This window comes from Platichthys flesus, chromosome 10 (assembly GCF_949316205.1).
Source record: "Platichthys flesus chromosome 10, fPlaFle2.1, whole genome shotgun sequence".
NCBI lineage: Eukaryota > Metazoa > Chordata > Actinopteri > Pleuronectiformes > Pleuronectidae > Platichthys > Platichthys flesus.
In genome coordinates, this window is record NC_084954.1 from 15,680,029 (window position 1) to 15,696,536 (window position 16,508).

Genomic DNA, 16,508 nt, shown 5'->3' on the forward strand with positions numbered 1-16,508 from the left:
TGTGTGTGTGTGTGTCTGTACCATCCAGAGCACCACGTTGATGGCGAGAACCGTGGGCACGCCTCCAAATGGCAGGCCCTGGAGGACGCTGCTGCGGGAGTGGGCGTGGTAGCATCTCTCTGCCGTGTTGTTTTCTTCCCCGAATGAACCCAGGAAGCCCAGAGCACTGAGCTCCACGGCACTCCCCTCCACAGGGGGCGCTCTCGTCACAAACAGCTCAGGGTGCGCCATCAGCACTGGACCATCCCTGAGGAGAAACAGAGGAAAAAATGATTTCCAATATTAGTTTTTGTTTTATTGTATCGAATCAATCTCGTAGCTGGTCGGCTGGATTCCCGATTAAAACTTGAAAGAAAAGGATTTCCATTAATGTCTTTAATGGATTCATTAATTTGAATCCACCTCATTTTTTTAAGGGAGAAAATGAATGTCACTGTTACACTCTATTGCAAATGCTTTTCAAAAATTTGATCTGAGCAAAGGAGTCAAAATGTGGTGACGACAATACCCAACACAATTGAGACGTAATGGTTCTTTTTCACAGTGTTGTGACTCATTCACATCAATTATCTGTCTCTTAATGTGAGTGCGATCATAAAAGCATTTAAAGGACTCCGTCAAATGTCCACCACAGTCCATTAGCAGCCATTGATCTGTGTGTGCGTTTCTTTATCTGAGAAATGGAAGCAGAGACGTCACATGGAGGGAACGAACTGATTGGATGACGGATTCACTTCAGACTCTTTAAAAGGCCTTTGATAACAACTCCATTTAACAAATCCATTTAACCATGCAGACGACAGTATGGCGCGGCGGTGAGAATGGAGAGACTCCATTTACAGCACAAGAGTAAGAGCTTAAACTGTGTTTGAACAGCTTGTTGGGGATTGTCAGTTGTGACCATGTTCTGCGTGCTTCCCTCATGCAGAGGACATTATCATTCACACCGCCATGACCACAGAACGCAGGCCTGAACCATCTATCCTCCAGAAACATACGCTCGCCCAGCGGTCGATCAATACATTTCTGGCTCCCAGCTGCTCGGCTTGTGTACTCTGCCCGCTGAATAAACAATCCGACAAAATGGAGCGGCAGTGGGTGGCGCGCTGACAGAGCTTTGCATCGATACCCGGAAGTCTCCTGAGTGAAAGACGTCAATCCCGAGATTCCCAAGCATTTTCAGCCGCGCCGTAGCTGTGACAGAAGGGCGTGCTCTGTTGTGAACACTGCGTTGGGTCTGCAGCAGTCAACGGCAGCCAAAAACTGCATCACAGCCCTCTGCTGTCCAACTCTCACCAGAGCTGTGGCGGAGCAGGAGAGTGAAGCGAGTGAGAAAAGGAAGAGGAAGCTGAAGGCCTCCAAACTGGCACACGATACTGAACCAAACCCCGGTGGGATATATAACCACACCAGTAATATCACTCCCAGAGCAGCTTCATGAAGCGTTGACCAAATGGTGCATGTTGTGCAACAGGAGCCGCGGCAGGATGTCTCAGTCAGGTCTCAGTGTAGGAGGCGAGAGGATCACTGGCAGAGCTGCTGTACATCACCGTGTCACAGAGCAGCGCTGAGGAACCTACGTATGTAAGATACAAAAGCCGCAGTCCTTTCGCTGCTCTTTCTGTTCGCAGCTCTTACTGCATCACTCTCTGTTCATGTTGTGAAACTGTAAAGCCCGGATACTGTCAGATACATCCAATCTGAGCCTCCCTATGGAGACGACAGGCGAGGCTGGGATGATATGTATCCAGGTTTACCCCTGAGGGTGGATTACAAAGCACGCACACACATTTCTTACTCGTCCTCTCTCTGCTCTTCTATTCTCATTAGAACTTTCCGTTGACCTCCATTCATTATCCCCGACCTTAACCATGACTTATTCATGCGTAACCCCTTATCTTAACCTATAACAACAATTCACATCTTACTCAGGAGCTCTTACAGGAGCTCATAAATGAACTGTTATCTCACCAGGACCAGGCTTTGGTCCCTATGAGGTGAACTGCTTCTGTACAAGGTCAATGTTTACTGGAAAGGGGGTAACATAAATGAGTGCACACACACACATACACAGCATGATGAACTGACCCATCAAAATGGACAAAGGGATTATTTTACTGCTAAAAATAGATTATTCACTACACAGGCTTACAGGACAATGAGAACAGAGGAAACAGTTTTCTGAAGAACTAATTAAAACAGAGACTTCTACTCTCATCACATATTTGATAAGGTGCAGACTTTGGTCTAAAATGTTCATTTTGGAAACATCTCAGACAAACTAAAGGACAAACTTACAAATTGATTTACAGGAAAGACAGTTTGAACAAAGCAGAGTCCGAAACGTTTCTTTGCGGATAATGCATCACTTGTGTTAGCACTATGGCAAAACTGTTTGTAATAGGTGCCTGTTTTTTTAATCTTCAGTCAGCAGTCTAAAGGCTTGATGTTTATAGCTGCAGTAAAAGTGGAAGCAGTTCAGAGCCTATTTGAATATGAGCTGTGTGAACAAATGTGCAACAGGAGCTAAATCAAACAGACGTTACGCCCAGTTAGGAAAGAAAGCTACATCTATAGCTCTAAACTGGAAACACAATGACAAAATTCTTGACATGCAGAAGCTTAAACAGACCTTTATCTGCTCATTGAGCTGCTTTTTCTTCTCGCATCAGATGAGCCGCTCACTTTGAAGACTGCCGGCCGCTAAACAGTGAAACTCTTCCTTCTCCACCTCCGGAGCAGTAGGGTGCCGGAGGATCCGGGCTACAGACTGTGGTGTGGTTTCACACAACATTTGGACAAACGTCACCACATGACTCAGCAGTTTAACCACGAGAGTCCACAGATTTTCTCTCTCAGTTCAATATCTCGAGTGTAAACACTCGCTCATAATCTCTCTGTGGTATCCATTTCTTCTGCGGCACATTCAACTGAAAATCGTTCTAATCCTCTGCCTCGTTTCTCTCCTCCTCATCCCTGAGCCGGGCTCTTCCAAGCCAACGCAGCAGATGACAAACTGATGTTTGGCTGGGGAGACAGTGTTGTGCCTCCCGCTGGCAGCTCGGGTGAAATCTCTCCCCTGTGCTTAGTGAGGACTATTAAGATCAGAAGTGCTGAAGTCAGTGCAGGAGCCTCGAGACAGTGATGAGATGAGTTTGAGTCAGGGAAGCTGTAGAGAGGTAAAGCTACTGTAGCACAGGTCAGCTATTCTGTTTGCAACCAAGAAAACAACGCCTGAGACACAGCAATTCAATCGTAAATCGGAAGATCGATAACTCGCAATAAACCTTGATTCAATCATCGCTTTATGATATCTTGATTCAATCAGCTCATGTTGCTGCTGCGTCACAGACTGCTTCTAACCCACATCATTTTGGTGGCGTCACCAACTGCATATTCTGGCTTCAGTCAGAAAGAGTACAGCCATGGTTTACGATATTAACAGGCCATTCATGATGTTATGATGTTTCACCTTCTTCCAAACCACAAACGTCGACCTCATACTGGTGTCGGCAGATCTCTGAAGTAACAAGGCTACATTGTCTGGGAACATGAATTTCTACAAAACATTTTGCATCAATACCTTCTGTTAGATGTTTGGATATTTTACATGTTAAGCTGGAACATTGACACTGATCACAATAAGAAATCATTCTCCCTTTTCACTTAGATAAAAAAATATCAAGGTAATTCATCTATCCCATAACTGTCAAACCATGTCACTAAAAATATCAAAACGCTGTGATTTGCTAATGACCTATTTCAGTCTGGACCATAGAATGTATGTAAAGATGCACAAAGCGTCTCCACTTCCTTCCTCTATCCAGAAATTAAGCCAAAATAGCCCAGATATAAAAAACGCTATCTGGTGCTTTCCGAGGGAGAGTCTACACAGCAGTGATCGAGGGTTGGCACCATGGTATCAATATCTCATCAATACACACACTCAACCAATCAGGAGTCAGTCTCGGCTGTCAATCGTGACGTTTGTTTTTGTAGCAACGCTAACTTATTAAACCCAAACTTACCGGAAGAATGATCAGAACCATCAGTGTGATAAGAACTACCTAAAATTACCATCTTTGAGAATAATATTTTGACATGCTCTTCGACTTCTTAGTTTTGGTCCATGTCTCATTTGCTTACATGAAGAAGGCGGGATTTATGATATTTACTGCTGCCAGCCACCAGGTGGTGATAGAGAGGCTCTGGCTTCCCTTCCTCCGCTAAAAACACCAGGGTGAGTGATGATATCCACTACTCACTTTTACCATCCTTTCAGTCTCTCTCGCTCACATCTCTCGGCAAGTGCTTTGTCAACACCAGAAACTGAATCTCTGTCATCATAAAAAACATCTTTACAATTAAACATGTATCAAAGGGGTTGGGCCGCAGCGGCGAAGTCTAATCAACACCATAAAGCATGTGAAGGACGACTCCGGCAGAGCCTCGCCTCCCGTCGTCAACCGTTCAGCCGGATCAAGAAAGATGACGTTACCTGCGGCGAGGAACCAGGGAGGGATGGATCTGTTTTACTACAGACAAATTAACCATAAAGTGAACTTGCACCAACCTCCAAACCGCTGCACATAATCATCTGCCAGACGCTGTGAGGAAAAAAGTGAACTTGCCTTTACCAAACATAAAAGAATACACTGTTTCAGAACTGTTTTTTTCTCGACTGACCCGGCTGCAGCCCTGTTAGACATGCAGGTCTCCCCTGCCACCGTCATGTTTGTGTTGGCAAACACTGTCCTCGCTGTGTGTGGCCGTGATACCAACATGAAGAGGCAAGGTTTGACATTTCCCTCGTCTCTGGCTCCATCTCAAAGGCCCCGAGCTGGTAGAATATGTATGATTGTGTCTTCTCTGTGAAATTCAGGGGTTTAAATATGATTCCCTGAAAACAATCCTTCTCTAATTGACTGCACAGTCATGACAATAAATCTTGGTTAAATTAACGTCAGCTTTGAAGGCACACTAATTGTTTCTGGGCCATTTGTGGGTAGTGAAACAAGGTGAAGTCAAAGACGGCACAGAAAGATGAACGATGCGTCTGCACTTCCTACCGTTATACAAGAATGAAGCAGAAATATCCCAGGAAGGACTGCTGCCATCTTCTGCCTTTGATATTATTTGGAGCCAGACTCTGTTGAGTAGAGATCAGGGGATGGAGCCACGGTTTCAAGAGCCCACCGATACATGCGCCATGACCAACCCTGTGTCACTCTCTACTGTCATCTTGACGTTTCATCCCATTTTCATACTGTTGAATAATGAATTAAATTGGAACAGAAAGTCGCAAAAACTCGCAAAACCTGAAAGCTGTCAAAGTTTAAAATGAGCTCTCCCTCCTGTCATTCAGCCGTCGTTTCAGTACTCTGATTAGTGAGTGACCCAACTCCACCCCTGAACCGCCTCACCTCACGGGTCATCGCCCTTCAACCATCCAATCAGAAGCCGTTATTAGACGTCCAATTATAGTGCTCCATTCCTCATCGACACCAGCACCTGTGTCGATGCTTCCATGATGTTCTACTTTAAGTTTAAGCCCCAAAGTCTCTTCCTCTGTTCACAATAAAACTCATTTTATTCTTATTTATTCATTCTCATATGTTAGCTGTTCAAGTTCAGGCGATACTCAAGCCTTGGACGTGCCATTCCTTGCCGGCGGCATTTCCATTCACCAGTTTGTCACCGAAGCACAATGAATCCTGGGATATCGAGGGCTCAGAATGATCCACCCATTCAACGCATTTGTTTCTCGAGGACGCATTTGTCAGCCGCATCTGAAGGGAGCCATCGAAATAGTCCTGCCGTTGTGACGCAATCTGTATTCAAAGGCAGCCCCTGAACTGAGACACATCTAATACGTCTCTCATGATTTTAAATGGGGAAGCCATGTGTGAATGCAACTTATTCTCAGCTCGACAGAAGCTCCAGGCCTCTGCTGTGCTGGTTGTGGTTGCAGGTTGGTGTTGCGGGGGATGGAGAGGGGGCAGACCCAGCCTGTGGGAGGGAAAGAAAGGGGGCGGAGGTTTTGTAGCACAATCTGCTCACCACCTGCTAAGTGGAGAAGGAGGGAGGAGGCTTCACTCTTCACACAGCTCACTCTCATTCTCTCTCTCCATCACACAACACAATCACAGAACACTGATGTGCGTCTGCCACGAGGGCACAGTGATGGCAGCCTTCCCTCATTTAGCCTCTTTTCCGGAAAGATGAATGAGCCGTAACATGACCGGAGCGACGACTGCGTGCACGTGCTGTGCTCGACAAAAACATCACAGCAGCTCGGTGCCTGGCTGCACATGCTCAGTAGCCTCCCAGGGGAGCACTGTGGGTCTGCCCCGCTGCTGCTGTTGCTGCTGCGGTGTGGACTGTGCCAAACACTCACCAGGACCCATCTGTCTTCAGCAAGAGCTCCAGTCTAACATCACGTGTGTGCAGGAACCACGAGCTGAATGATCAAAGGTTCCTCCGCAATACTTCTGGAAGATTTCCCCTCAGTGAATCTAAAAATGAGCTTGAGAGTACATCTGAGTCTCAGAGGGGAATTCTTTTCACCTGCACATCCAACAACAAGTGGACACAACGATTCCTTCTGATAACCAATCACGTTTAAAAGTTAAATCCATTTACACAATGTGCAACATGTCTCTGGGTGCTGACACATCAATCATGTGTGATGTCATATTAACATTGTAGGCGTGCAGTTGCCTGCAGGGATGCTTGGTATCGTGAAGCAGAAAAGCAACAAAATCTGAGATATGAGAGTCAGTTGCTGAGCAGCAGTGTTTGTGAGCCAGAAAACTTCCTAAGTACTTATTATCTGTTTTTCCTTTTTGTTTTTGATGTGAAAATCCAAACCCTCTCTGCAGGAGTATTTAGTTTTCCTACTGTGAAATTAAATAGTAGACAACTCAGGGAATCAACAAAAACACATATACATGCTTTCGAGTTCGGGTTCATTAACAGGTATATGCTTAAGAAAATGGTCTGCAACTGTGAAGAAGGGCAGCACCTGATTATTAATATCATCTCTATTATCTCTTATTATTTTAATGAGAGTAAGTAACTGATTTAATCACGTTTGAGCTATAAAATATTACAAAGTAGTGAACATTTTAATTTCTACCCCGAGCCCATGTTGCTACAAAAGCTTCTGCTGCTCTACCAGCCCACAGCACATGTAAACAAGAGGCCCAGTCAGTATAAATGCTGCGTGGCATGTGAGAGGATAAGGTCGTGTGACACCTGTGTATGTCTGTGAACATCAAGTGCTGCTGCCTGGTTCTATACGTTATTGCAGCCTGCGCTCCACTGGTAAGAATGAATGTACAATACATCAGTGGCAATGCTGCATGCGTCGCTGTCACAGAGAGGGACCCCTGTGGAATCGCAGGCAAGATAACAGCAGGAATCTCAAATAGCAGGAAGCCTCTGGAGACACAGAGAACAAAGACGAGCCCGCGGTACACGTCTGCTGTGGCTAGATGGCAGGAGGATGGCAGGACTCTGAGGTGGCATCGGCCATCTTCTTTGGAGTGGTCTGCTGGGGTAGAAGCATTTCAACTGCGGACAGGAAGACACTGGATAGATTGATTAGGAGGGGTCAGCTCGGTCCTGTGATACCCACTTGACCCAGTGGAGGCGGTGGGACAGAGGGGGATGATGGCGAAGCTGTCTTCTCTGCTGGACAACCAGTCCCACTCCCTGCAGGACACCATCAATGCACGGGGCAGCTCCTTCAGCTGCTGATCCTTTGCCATTATCTTCAAATGATTGGTGGTATTATGGTGGCTCGTAGACTGTGATGGTGTAGACCCGAGATCATGATGGTGGTGGTGGCTGATCATGGACCATGATTACAACAAGCCTACACACATATTCTACCATTACGGACAATGACTCCTTCAAATCAATTGTCATTGCTGTATATTCCATATTGATGTATACATACTTGAAACATTGGAACCTCGCTCTTTCCATAAAAACTGTTTCTTATGATCAGTGTTATAAATATAATCATTTTGTTGATGTGTTCAGTGACACGTGGCATCTATAGCAAATTCTGTGATGTCTTTGTGTGTAATAGACAGTGGTGAGCCACCAAATTGATTACTTAGGCTTTATTTCACTGGAGCAGACATAAAACATTTCTACAAATGGCTCCTTATTTCAATTCTCAGAAAACTGAATATGATACAGACTATCAGGGCTAAATATCATGACAGAGGATTTTAGCCACTTCACCTCTATTGTACAAACTGAAAATCATGCAGAAACCGTATATGTCCAAAACAAAAACCACCATTTTTAAATAAATAGAAGTAATAGACCAACAGCATTTATTTATGCAAAGAATGTAAAAAGAAATATGGAAATCCAAGATTTTGCAAACGATGACATTACGCTTTACTTGGAAAAGTATCTTCATTGTTGAAACAACTAAAACGAAAATATTCATAGTAGAAAACATACAATACTTTCGAGGCCATGAGCTCTTTAAGGTACACGATGAACACAATAAATCTACGTAAGGAAAAATAAATAAGATATAAAGTAATTCGGCCATGAACTCAAGTCCAAAGCTCCTTCTGGTTTCATATTGGAAATTCCTGGAGCTTAAATCTCAGAGCAGCGGATGTGACTCTGCAGCACAATGCTTTGCACCATTAGAAGAGGAGATAACTCACAACACCACAAAGGATCTTTGAACACCCACTTCAGTGTTTTACTCTCTGGGCATGCTACTCATTCCTACACAATTGTCAAGTTCTCACTGTAGAAGAAAATCTAATAAACCAACAAAGAAACAAAGGAACAGGGTTGGAAACCCAACTTCCTTCCCAGAGGTGATAAATAATGGACAGAGGCTTGTGCTTTCCTGTGATTTTTACTCAAATATAACTAACTCCCTGTCATCCTCTTACTCAGCAGCTGTTGATGATGTACAAGCAGCACATCCCACACACTGAAATCTCTCCTTTCAATCTCAGCTTAGTCTACTGAAATATTAATGCACATGCGATACTTGAGGATGCCCAGCGTTCATTTGCTCCCTTTTCTTGGGAGATGTATGGAGCACTCTTCCTTGAGCAGTCGCGGATTAAAGTTTAAAGAGATGGACCACTGAAAATCTGTTTGGTTTCACCGTTTGTCCACCACTGACACATGAAAGAGTTGTTACTATAATACACAGTTGGAGCAATCCAATTAAAATGGTTCAAGTCACAGATACCTGAGTCAATTAAATAACTGAAGAGGATTGTGTAAAGTGAATTTAGAGATGACACTCATCGGGCGTCCAATACAATCCTTAGATGTCTTTGAAAAGCCACAATGTCTGTGTGTATGGAAGCCAGACAAGATGGAGCTCCTTATAATTACTGAACAACACTAATTGTCACCATCAGGGCCATTAATCCTCAGATGTGATGAGTTGTGTGTGCATGGACACATTAGTCTGATGACTCTCTGCATCCTCATTGGAATAGCTAAATATCATTTTCCATTAGGCTACAAATAATGAGACGTTTATTCTTCAGCATGCTGCCACGCAAAAGCAACTAAAATGTAAAAAAAAACACATTACAAATTCTGGCATCTTAAAGGGCAATTATTTTCATCATAGTTTTATGCAGATTTGTTTAAATCTATTTTTCTAATTAAGTCTCTTTCACCAGTTTAGCATTTTTTGGGGCCTCTCTCACCCAGGGATAATAGCAGATAGATTCAAATCAGATGAAGTGTATCCAAATTCAAGAGTCCCATATGATTGCAGTATCCAGGCATGTATGGAGTATCAGCAGCTAGAGAGGGTCAGCCACCAACAGTCGGTAGATCGATTCCCAATGCAGTCTGTATTCCTAAGTATCCTTGGAGAAGACTGTGCCGACATTATATGAATGTTATGATAGTATGCCAGTGTGAAAGTCATATTGCTGGAGACACAATAGTGGTTTGGAGATGTGCCAAGTTTCAGTTATATTTGTCCAATAGAGAAGATCTTTGGCTTTGTGAGATAACTGGGACTTGGTAAGATAAGATACACCTTTTTACAGGAACATCTCCGATTAACTTGTCAACCTTCTGTGCGGCTCATCAGCCTGGTCTCCCTGATGCAGACGGTATTGATATCTGCTTAAGATATCATTGGTCTCACTTCATCCCTGTGAGATCTCCCTCACACACAGCCAGGTGAGAGGGCCATAACCTCATATTACCTCAAGAATATCTTCTTAAATATAATTAAGACCCTGTCTTTGTCTGTGACTCAAACAGAGACAGCATGAATTCAACAGGTCAACAGTTTGCTCAGTTGACCACTGAAGGTTTTAAGCCTGTAGAAATCCAAAAGACAGTGAAGGCAGCGTGGTCCCACGTCCTCTAACGTTCCTCATCTGACGCATGAGTTCCTCATATTACAGATTCATGTGTTTATTGACGAGTCAACGGAAGCATGAGGAACAATGGGTGTAGTAGCGATGGTTAGGAGCTGTGTGTGTTTTGGGTGTGTAAAGGTCTGATACGTTGCCAAACACATCCTCATGCTCAGCAGCGCTGCGCCACGATGCAGGGAAGCTTCTCACAGAACCTGACTCAGCCTTCACATTTTAAATCTTTATAAATGGAGGAACATTCTGATTCAGGTACATTTGGCGACTCTTGTTCACTGCAGCGCCCACAACTGTCTGCGCACCCTGCTTCCTTCTTCCCTTCCTTCTTTCCTCCCTTCCTCCTTCCAGCTCTGTAACTTGATCAAAACGATGGCTCCACGAACATCGTCACTAACAAACCGCTCCGGTCCACGTTCAAATCAATGCAATGATTCATGAGGATTTAAAAATATTTAAAAAAAAACACTCACCTCAGGAAGCGTCGGTGATCGCTGGCGTCTGGCGATGATGGAGATGCCGCTTTCTGTGTGTGTGTGTGTGTGTGTATGTGTGTGAGTGTGTGAGTGTGTGCGTGTGTGTTTTTATCCAACACTAAGAAACAAGAGAAACTCCCACCTGCTCAGGGACCGTCTGACAATGACACACCTGCCGAGGGAGCGTCAAGTAATTTCACTGCAATATTTTACTTTATCGTCTCTGATTTTAGAGCATGCAAATTCATGATATCAATTTAATTTAATTTGTTTAGCGCCAAATCACAACATGCATCGTCTAATTTTACATTTTAAGGTTTGAGACCTTAGAACAATATAGAGAACGTTAACTGTTCTCACAACGAGCGAACAAGCGCTGAATGTGGAGGATAAAAAAACAACAAGAAAACCTCCAACAGAAGCAGACACCTGCCTCGACCGATTCAGGTGAGAGGAGAAACATGGGGAGGGGGAAGAGAGACCCCTGTCAGACTGTTTTTTAAAATGAATATAATAATAAAAGTGTTACATACAGATGTAATGACGCTATTAATAATAACAGCACCAGCGAATAGTAGTAGTAGTAATAATAGCAGCTATTCAGTTTTGTGTCACTTATTTAGCAGATGAAATTATCTGTAGTAGTGCATGAAAAAAAAGTCACTTTGTGCGAGTATTGCCTAATTTCTGTCGTGTGCAGATGCAAATGTTAATGTTGGTGACTGTGATCTTATTGTTCAGTGTTGTCTTGACAAATGTGAGACAGTGAATGAATTCAACAGATTTTTTCTGTGATATTTTCTTATTTGGTCTGTTTTTCTCTTCATTTCTCTTGATTGTTACTGAATATAAATCCAGATTTGTCTGAAAAGGATTGTTTTCCTTTCTCATAACTTGATATTGCAATTCATTGTGCCCACAGACAGCTCCACACCCATCAACATTGATTTGCATATGCACAAATAAGACTTAATGAAATTAAGCAATACCTCCCTAAAGGTACATTTTTCAATATAGGCTAAACGTGAACAGCTGCAGATGAACGTGCAAGGATCAACAAAACACGAAGTGTGTGGATATGTTTTCGCCTGCAGAGGAATATAACAGCAGAACACAATGAATCCATATCACAAGTATGAAAGCACTGAGGCAGGATAGGTAGAATCAGTGAGGATATATTGCCACCTACAGGAAAACTGTCTCTCCTACAAATGTCTAAAAGCGCTATTAAAACAAAGCAGCTTTTCTGTCTCTTTAAATACACTGACTCAAGTTCATGAGGTACTTGCCCTTCCCCTGTATTTTTGCAGTTCATACCACTTTATACTTTTATTCCACTCGTACAGTTCATACAGCAGTTAGTTCGCTTAAAAAAATAACCTTAGTGAAGTTTTTTAATTAATTTGAAATCAAGCATTTCTCTTTATTTCTAGTAATGCTACTCTTAAGTCAACATAGGGTCAAAATATCCCATTAATCAATATCTGCAATGACAGATGGTGGACCTAAGATATTTATTAATTAGGGGTCATAAAGGGGCCATAATTCACACAGACGGGCAAATTATATGTTCAACATCCTTCTGATTCAGTAGACCTTTAAGTCAATCCTTGTTTTGAGCAAAGTCACTAACTGAGACTACTAACAGAACGGGGGAAGCTCAGGGGCCAACCATATTTCAGCTGGGGCCGATGCCCCCCCTTGCATCCGCCTCTCGAAATAATGTAAAAACTGTCAATTTGCAATCAGAGGATGAAATGAAAGCATATTTTAAAAGAAAAAACAAAGCCAAAGGAGTTGATAATATAATATAATATAATATAATATAATATAATATAATATAATATAATATGATATAATATAATATAATATAATATAATATAATATTAATCTAACCAAACTTAGCCTAAGTAGGTTTTGTCACTTTAATCATTTTTAATATTATTCCACGGTATAAAGGTGGAATTTGCCTTAAAATTGGACATGTCCATGTATGTAGATAGATAGATATATCATTAGAATAATTAAAAAGAAAATCTAAAATGTGAGTAAAGAAAGAAAGGAAAAAAGACGCATCCAGACCAACAGGCGGCGGTAGACAAAGCAGCAGACGACAGTTTAAACGATATAGAGACGTCAGTGTGGCTAAACAACACCTTTCAGTCTGTGCTGCTGTGTGTGAATGAACGTGCTGAGGGCTGTGGTGCTGAACGGACAGCTCCTCCGCTCCTCCGCGCCCTGACGTCCGCAGGTAGGTCGCCCGGTCACCGCGCTTCCGTTAGATCACAGCTTCCATCTGCGTGACCATGGAAATAAAATGATTGACGCCATCACCGGCACCGGTCTAATTTATCTCCTGAAGAAAGCAGGACACGGAGAGGAAGCAGACCTCTCTGTCCTCTAGCGAATGAATGGATCACATTTCCCAGTGTTTTGATTTTAAGGGCATAGAGACTCGGTTCCAGGTTGACTGTCGGTGTTTTAGTCTGTTAGCGCGGTAGGTCAGGAGATCACATGTGAAGAGGCTGAGGTATTATTGGTATTCTCAGTGGCCCCTGAGAATCCCTAGACCCACATTTGCTCAGAAAGGAGTTTTCTTCAGTGCACGCTCACACTGTCCGTATTACAATAAGAGATGACACTATATTTATGATCTGCTTAATAATATATAGCTCTCAGTCAGATTCGCAACCAGATAATAAGAGGTTTGCCATCTAATATTTTTATTTCCAAAGTGTGAAAATGAAAAGAAATAATTTTGAATTGGAATATAACAAAATGTATGGTTTCTGGTAATTTAATGAAGGTTGGTTGAATCAAAATGCTTAGAGTTCATATTGAAACAGCTTCTGAAGCAAAGGTATTTGATTTTCTAAGAGATGACAATCATACTTGTTACCACATATATAATATATAAAGAGAAAAGAGAGCAAACGTGTTGCAGTACTGTACAAAGCAAAGGTCACTGTAGATTTGCATCACCTCATATTTTGTATTGTTCACTTATTCATTCATATTTTGATTGTTGCAGTGATGTGTGGGGCAACACCTTATTTACAAAGGACAATGTAGGAGAACATATAGCAACAGACTGTTTATCAAAATCAAATTTTTTGAAACTTCAAATTTTGGTTGACTACAAAATATTGTTGGTTATGTGTAAAGCCAAAAATTGGCGGCTGCGGGAAAACCTACAGAAGAATCCGAGCAAGTGATGGGGGTCAAAGAAGGAAGTAAAATTTCAATAGTACATATGCATTTACAACTTTACAGCACACCTGCATTTTTTTGTATGGAATGAAACTGTGGAATTGTCTGTACAATTTAAAAGGTTGCTGTAATATTTATTTCAAAAATGTGTTAAAAAAATTATAAAACAGCATGAACTCATTGCATGACTTTTATGTTATGATGATACTTTTGTATGAATGTACCGGCTGCTATGACGACTTAATTTCCCTTCGGGGATGAATAAAGCAATCTATCTATCTATCTATCTATCTATCTATCTATCTATCTATTTGTCATGTAATGTATAACTCAACTGAGCCAAGAAACTGCAAGAAAGAAAATAAAGAAAATTGGCATAAAGATACAAAATATTTAGTGATGGAGTATGAAGTACTGACCTCAATCATTAGTCAAAGTTACTGCTAAGTGCTTTATGATAACATTAGGCTCACTGTGTCCTCTTCACTGTCACACAGATATGTTCACCAGGATGTTGAAACTGAGACTCCTCAACGCAGTAGCACCTGCGTACTTCTTCACAGCTACAGCAGTCACCTTCATTTTGCACTTCTGCTTCTTCGTCCCAACGATATTCCCAAACCCCGCCACATCCCCCTGGGGCTCCACAGCTCTCCACACAGTTGTTTTCCTCTTCCTGATGTTCAACGCGCTGGGGAATTACATAATGACTATCAAATATCCAGCTGAAAGCGCCAACATGAGTGGGGTTCCCGTGTGCTCGCCGCACTGCTCGGACAAGGTGGACGCCCACTACCTCCTGAACGGACGCCACTTCTGCAAACTGTGTAAGAAAGTCATTCTCAAGAGGGATCACCACTGCTTTTTCACCGGGAACTGCATTGGCAACAAAAACATGCGCTACTTCATCATGTTCTGCATCTACACGTCGTGCACTTGTTTGTACTCTCTGGTTCTCGGGGTGGCCTTCCTGACAGTGGAGTACAACATCTCCTTTGAGAACCCGCTGACCTTCCTGACTCTCCTCCTCCTCGCCACAGGCTACTTCTTCATGGGTGATTATATTTCCAGTAAAATGGGATCATTTCAGATACAAGACTTGGTGATGAATTAACATCTTCCTTCTCAATTCCTCCTGACAGGAACCATCTCAGGCATGCAGCTGTTTGTGGTGCTGATGCTGTACGTGTGGCTGGGCATCGGCCTGGTCTGTGCAGGGTTCTGCTGCCAGCAGGTCCTGCTGGTGGCCCGGGGTCAGACCTGGTGTCAGATGCAGAGAGGGCAGCTCGTGGAGAACCGCAGCCCCTGGAGAAACAACCTAAAGGATGTTTTCGGTACCCACTGGATCCTCGGCCTTATCCTGCCTGTGCAGACAGTGGAGATGTGCGCCGACGAAACAGACGCACATAAACAAGACTGAGGGAGACACAGATATCAGATCAACAGCTCACGATAGGTCACGCAAGCAGCACAAGTTGTAGATTAAATGCTTTCTTTGGAGCCATGTGCTTAAGGTCATTTTAAACTCTAAATGGATGCTTTATGACTTTTTGAGTAGTCATTGAAATAGTTAGCTTTTAGTAAACATTCCTTTAAGGACAGGAGCCATATAAGCACCGTGAAACTGCATAGGTGTAAACTTTACGTAGCTTTTTCCAAGGCAATATTAAGAAACATAAATTGTTTTTGCCATAGATCACTTTACATGCACTACGACATGCTTACATAAGATTATAAAGATGCTTTTGCACAAGTGCATGCATTCACTGCTTTGTAAATTTGTATTATGCCTCTGATCTGCCAAACAACAGTGCTCTGAGATGATCAAAGTGGGTTGCTCTTCCACATTTCCTTGTAGGATGCTACAAAGTGACATTCAGGAAACACATGGTTTTTACAAGAATCATTCACTTGACGTTAAGGGCTAGCAGACAGAGAAAACGACAGTGAACAAAATAAACTGCGAGGCCACTGTTGTTGTATGTTGTTGAGCCTCATGTTTTCTACTGAAAAGAATGTGACTCGGTTTGATGAGGGTACGGTGATGTTCCCCTTTATATGGCTGGGGGGAAATGTGAAGATGATAACCATATTATTATCCAGGGTATTTTTCACAATGTGCCATAAAATCACGTCTTGCATGCTTACCATTGACCCCAAAGATGAGTTATTCACTGAACTGCTATTGATAGAGCCCTTGGTAGAACAATAGGTAAGGACTATTCTCTGTTATACTGCAGCTAATGCTATGGGTATATTCAACATTGTGTCAAAAAGAGATGTTTTGGATTTCAATATGTATACTTTCTAGAGCTATTTTGTCTATTCCTGTTACACCAATAAAAGTATTAAAAATACAACAAGCTTCTCTTTTTCAAACTCCACATTCTGAGCTAAGTGCAATAAATGAGTTGAGAGGAAT

General features: G+C 42.6%; 2 protein-coding genes across 2 annotated transcripts in view; one reads left to right on the forward strand and one right to left on the reverse strand.

Annotated features, from left to right (window-relative positions):
• tmem63c (transmembrane protein 63C) overlaps nt 1-10,942 on the reverse strand; it is a 32,325-nt gene extending 21,383 nt beyond the window's left edge. Inside the window, exons 1-2 of the mRNA XM_062398139.1 lie at nt 10,874-10,942; nt 22-247 (exon numbers count right to left, since the gene is read on the reverse strand). Of these exons, the coding sequence (XP_062254123.1) occupies nt 22-231 (210 nt within the window). The 5' untranslated portion in view covers nt 232-247; nt 10,874-10,942. The remainder of the gene's footprint in view (nt 1-21; nt 248-10,873) is intronic.
• A 2,116-nt stretch (nt 10,943-13,058) lies between these two features.
• zdhhc22 (zinc finger DHHC-type palmitoyltransferase 22) lies at nt 13,059-16,412 on the forward strand. The gene is made up of 3 exons (XM_062397672.1): nt 13,059-13,127; nt 14,584-15,141; nt 15,229-16,412. Exons 2-3 carry the CDS (start codon nt 14,586-14,588, stop codon nt 15,504-15,506), a joined length of 834 nt encoding a protein of 277 aa, XP_062253656.1. The 5' UTR covers nt 13,059-13,127; nt 14,584-14,585; the 3' UTR covers nt 15,507-16,412.
• The last annotated feature ends 96 nt before the right edge of the window (nt 16,413-16,508 follow it).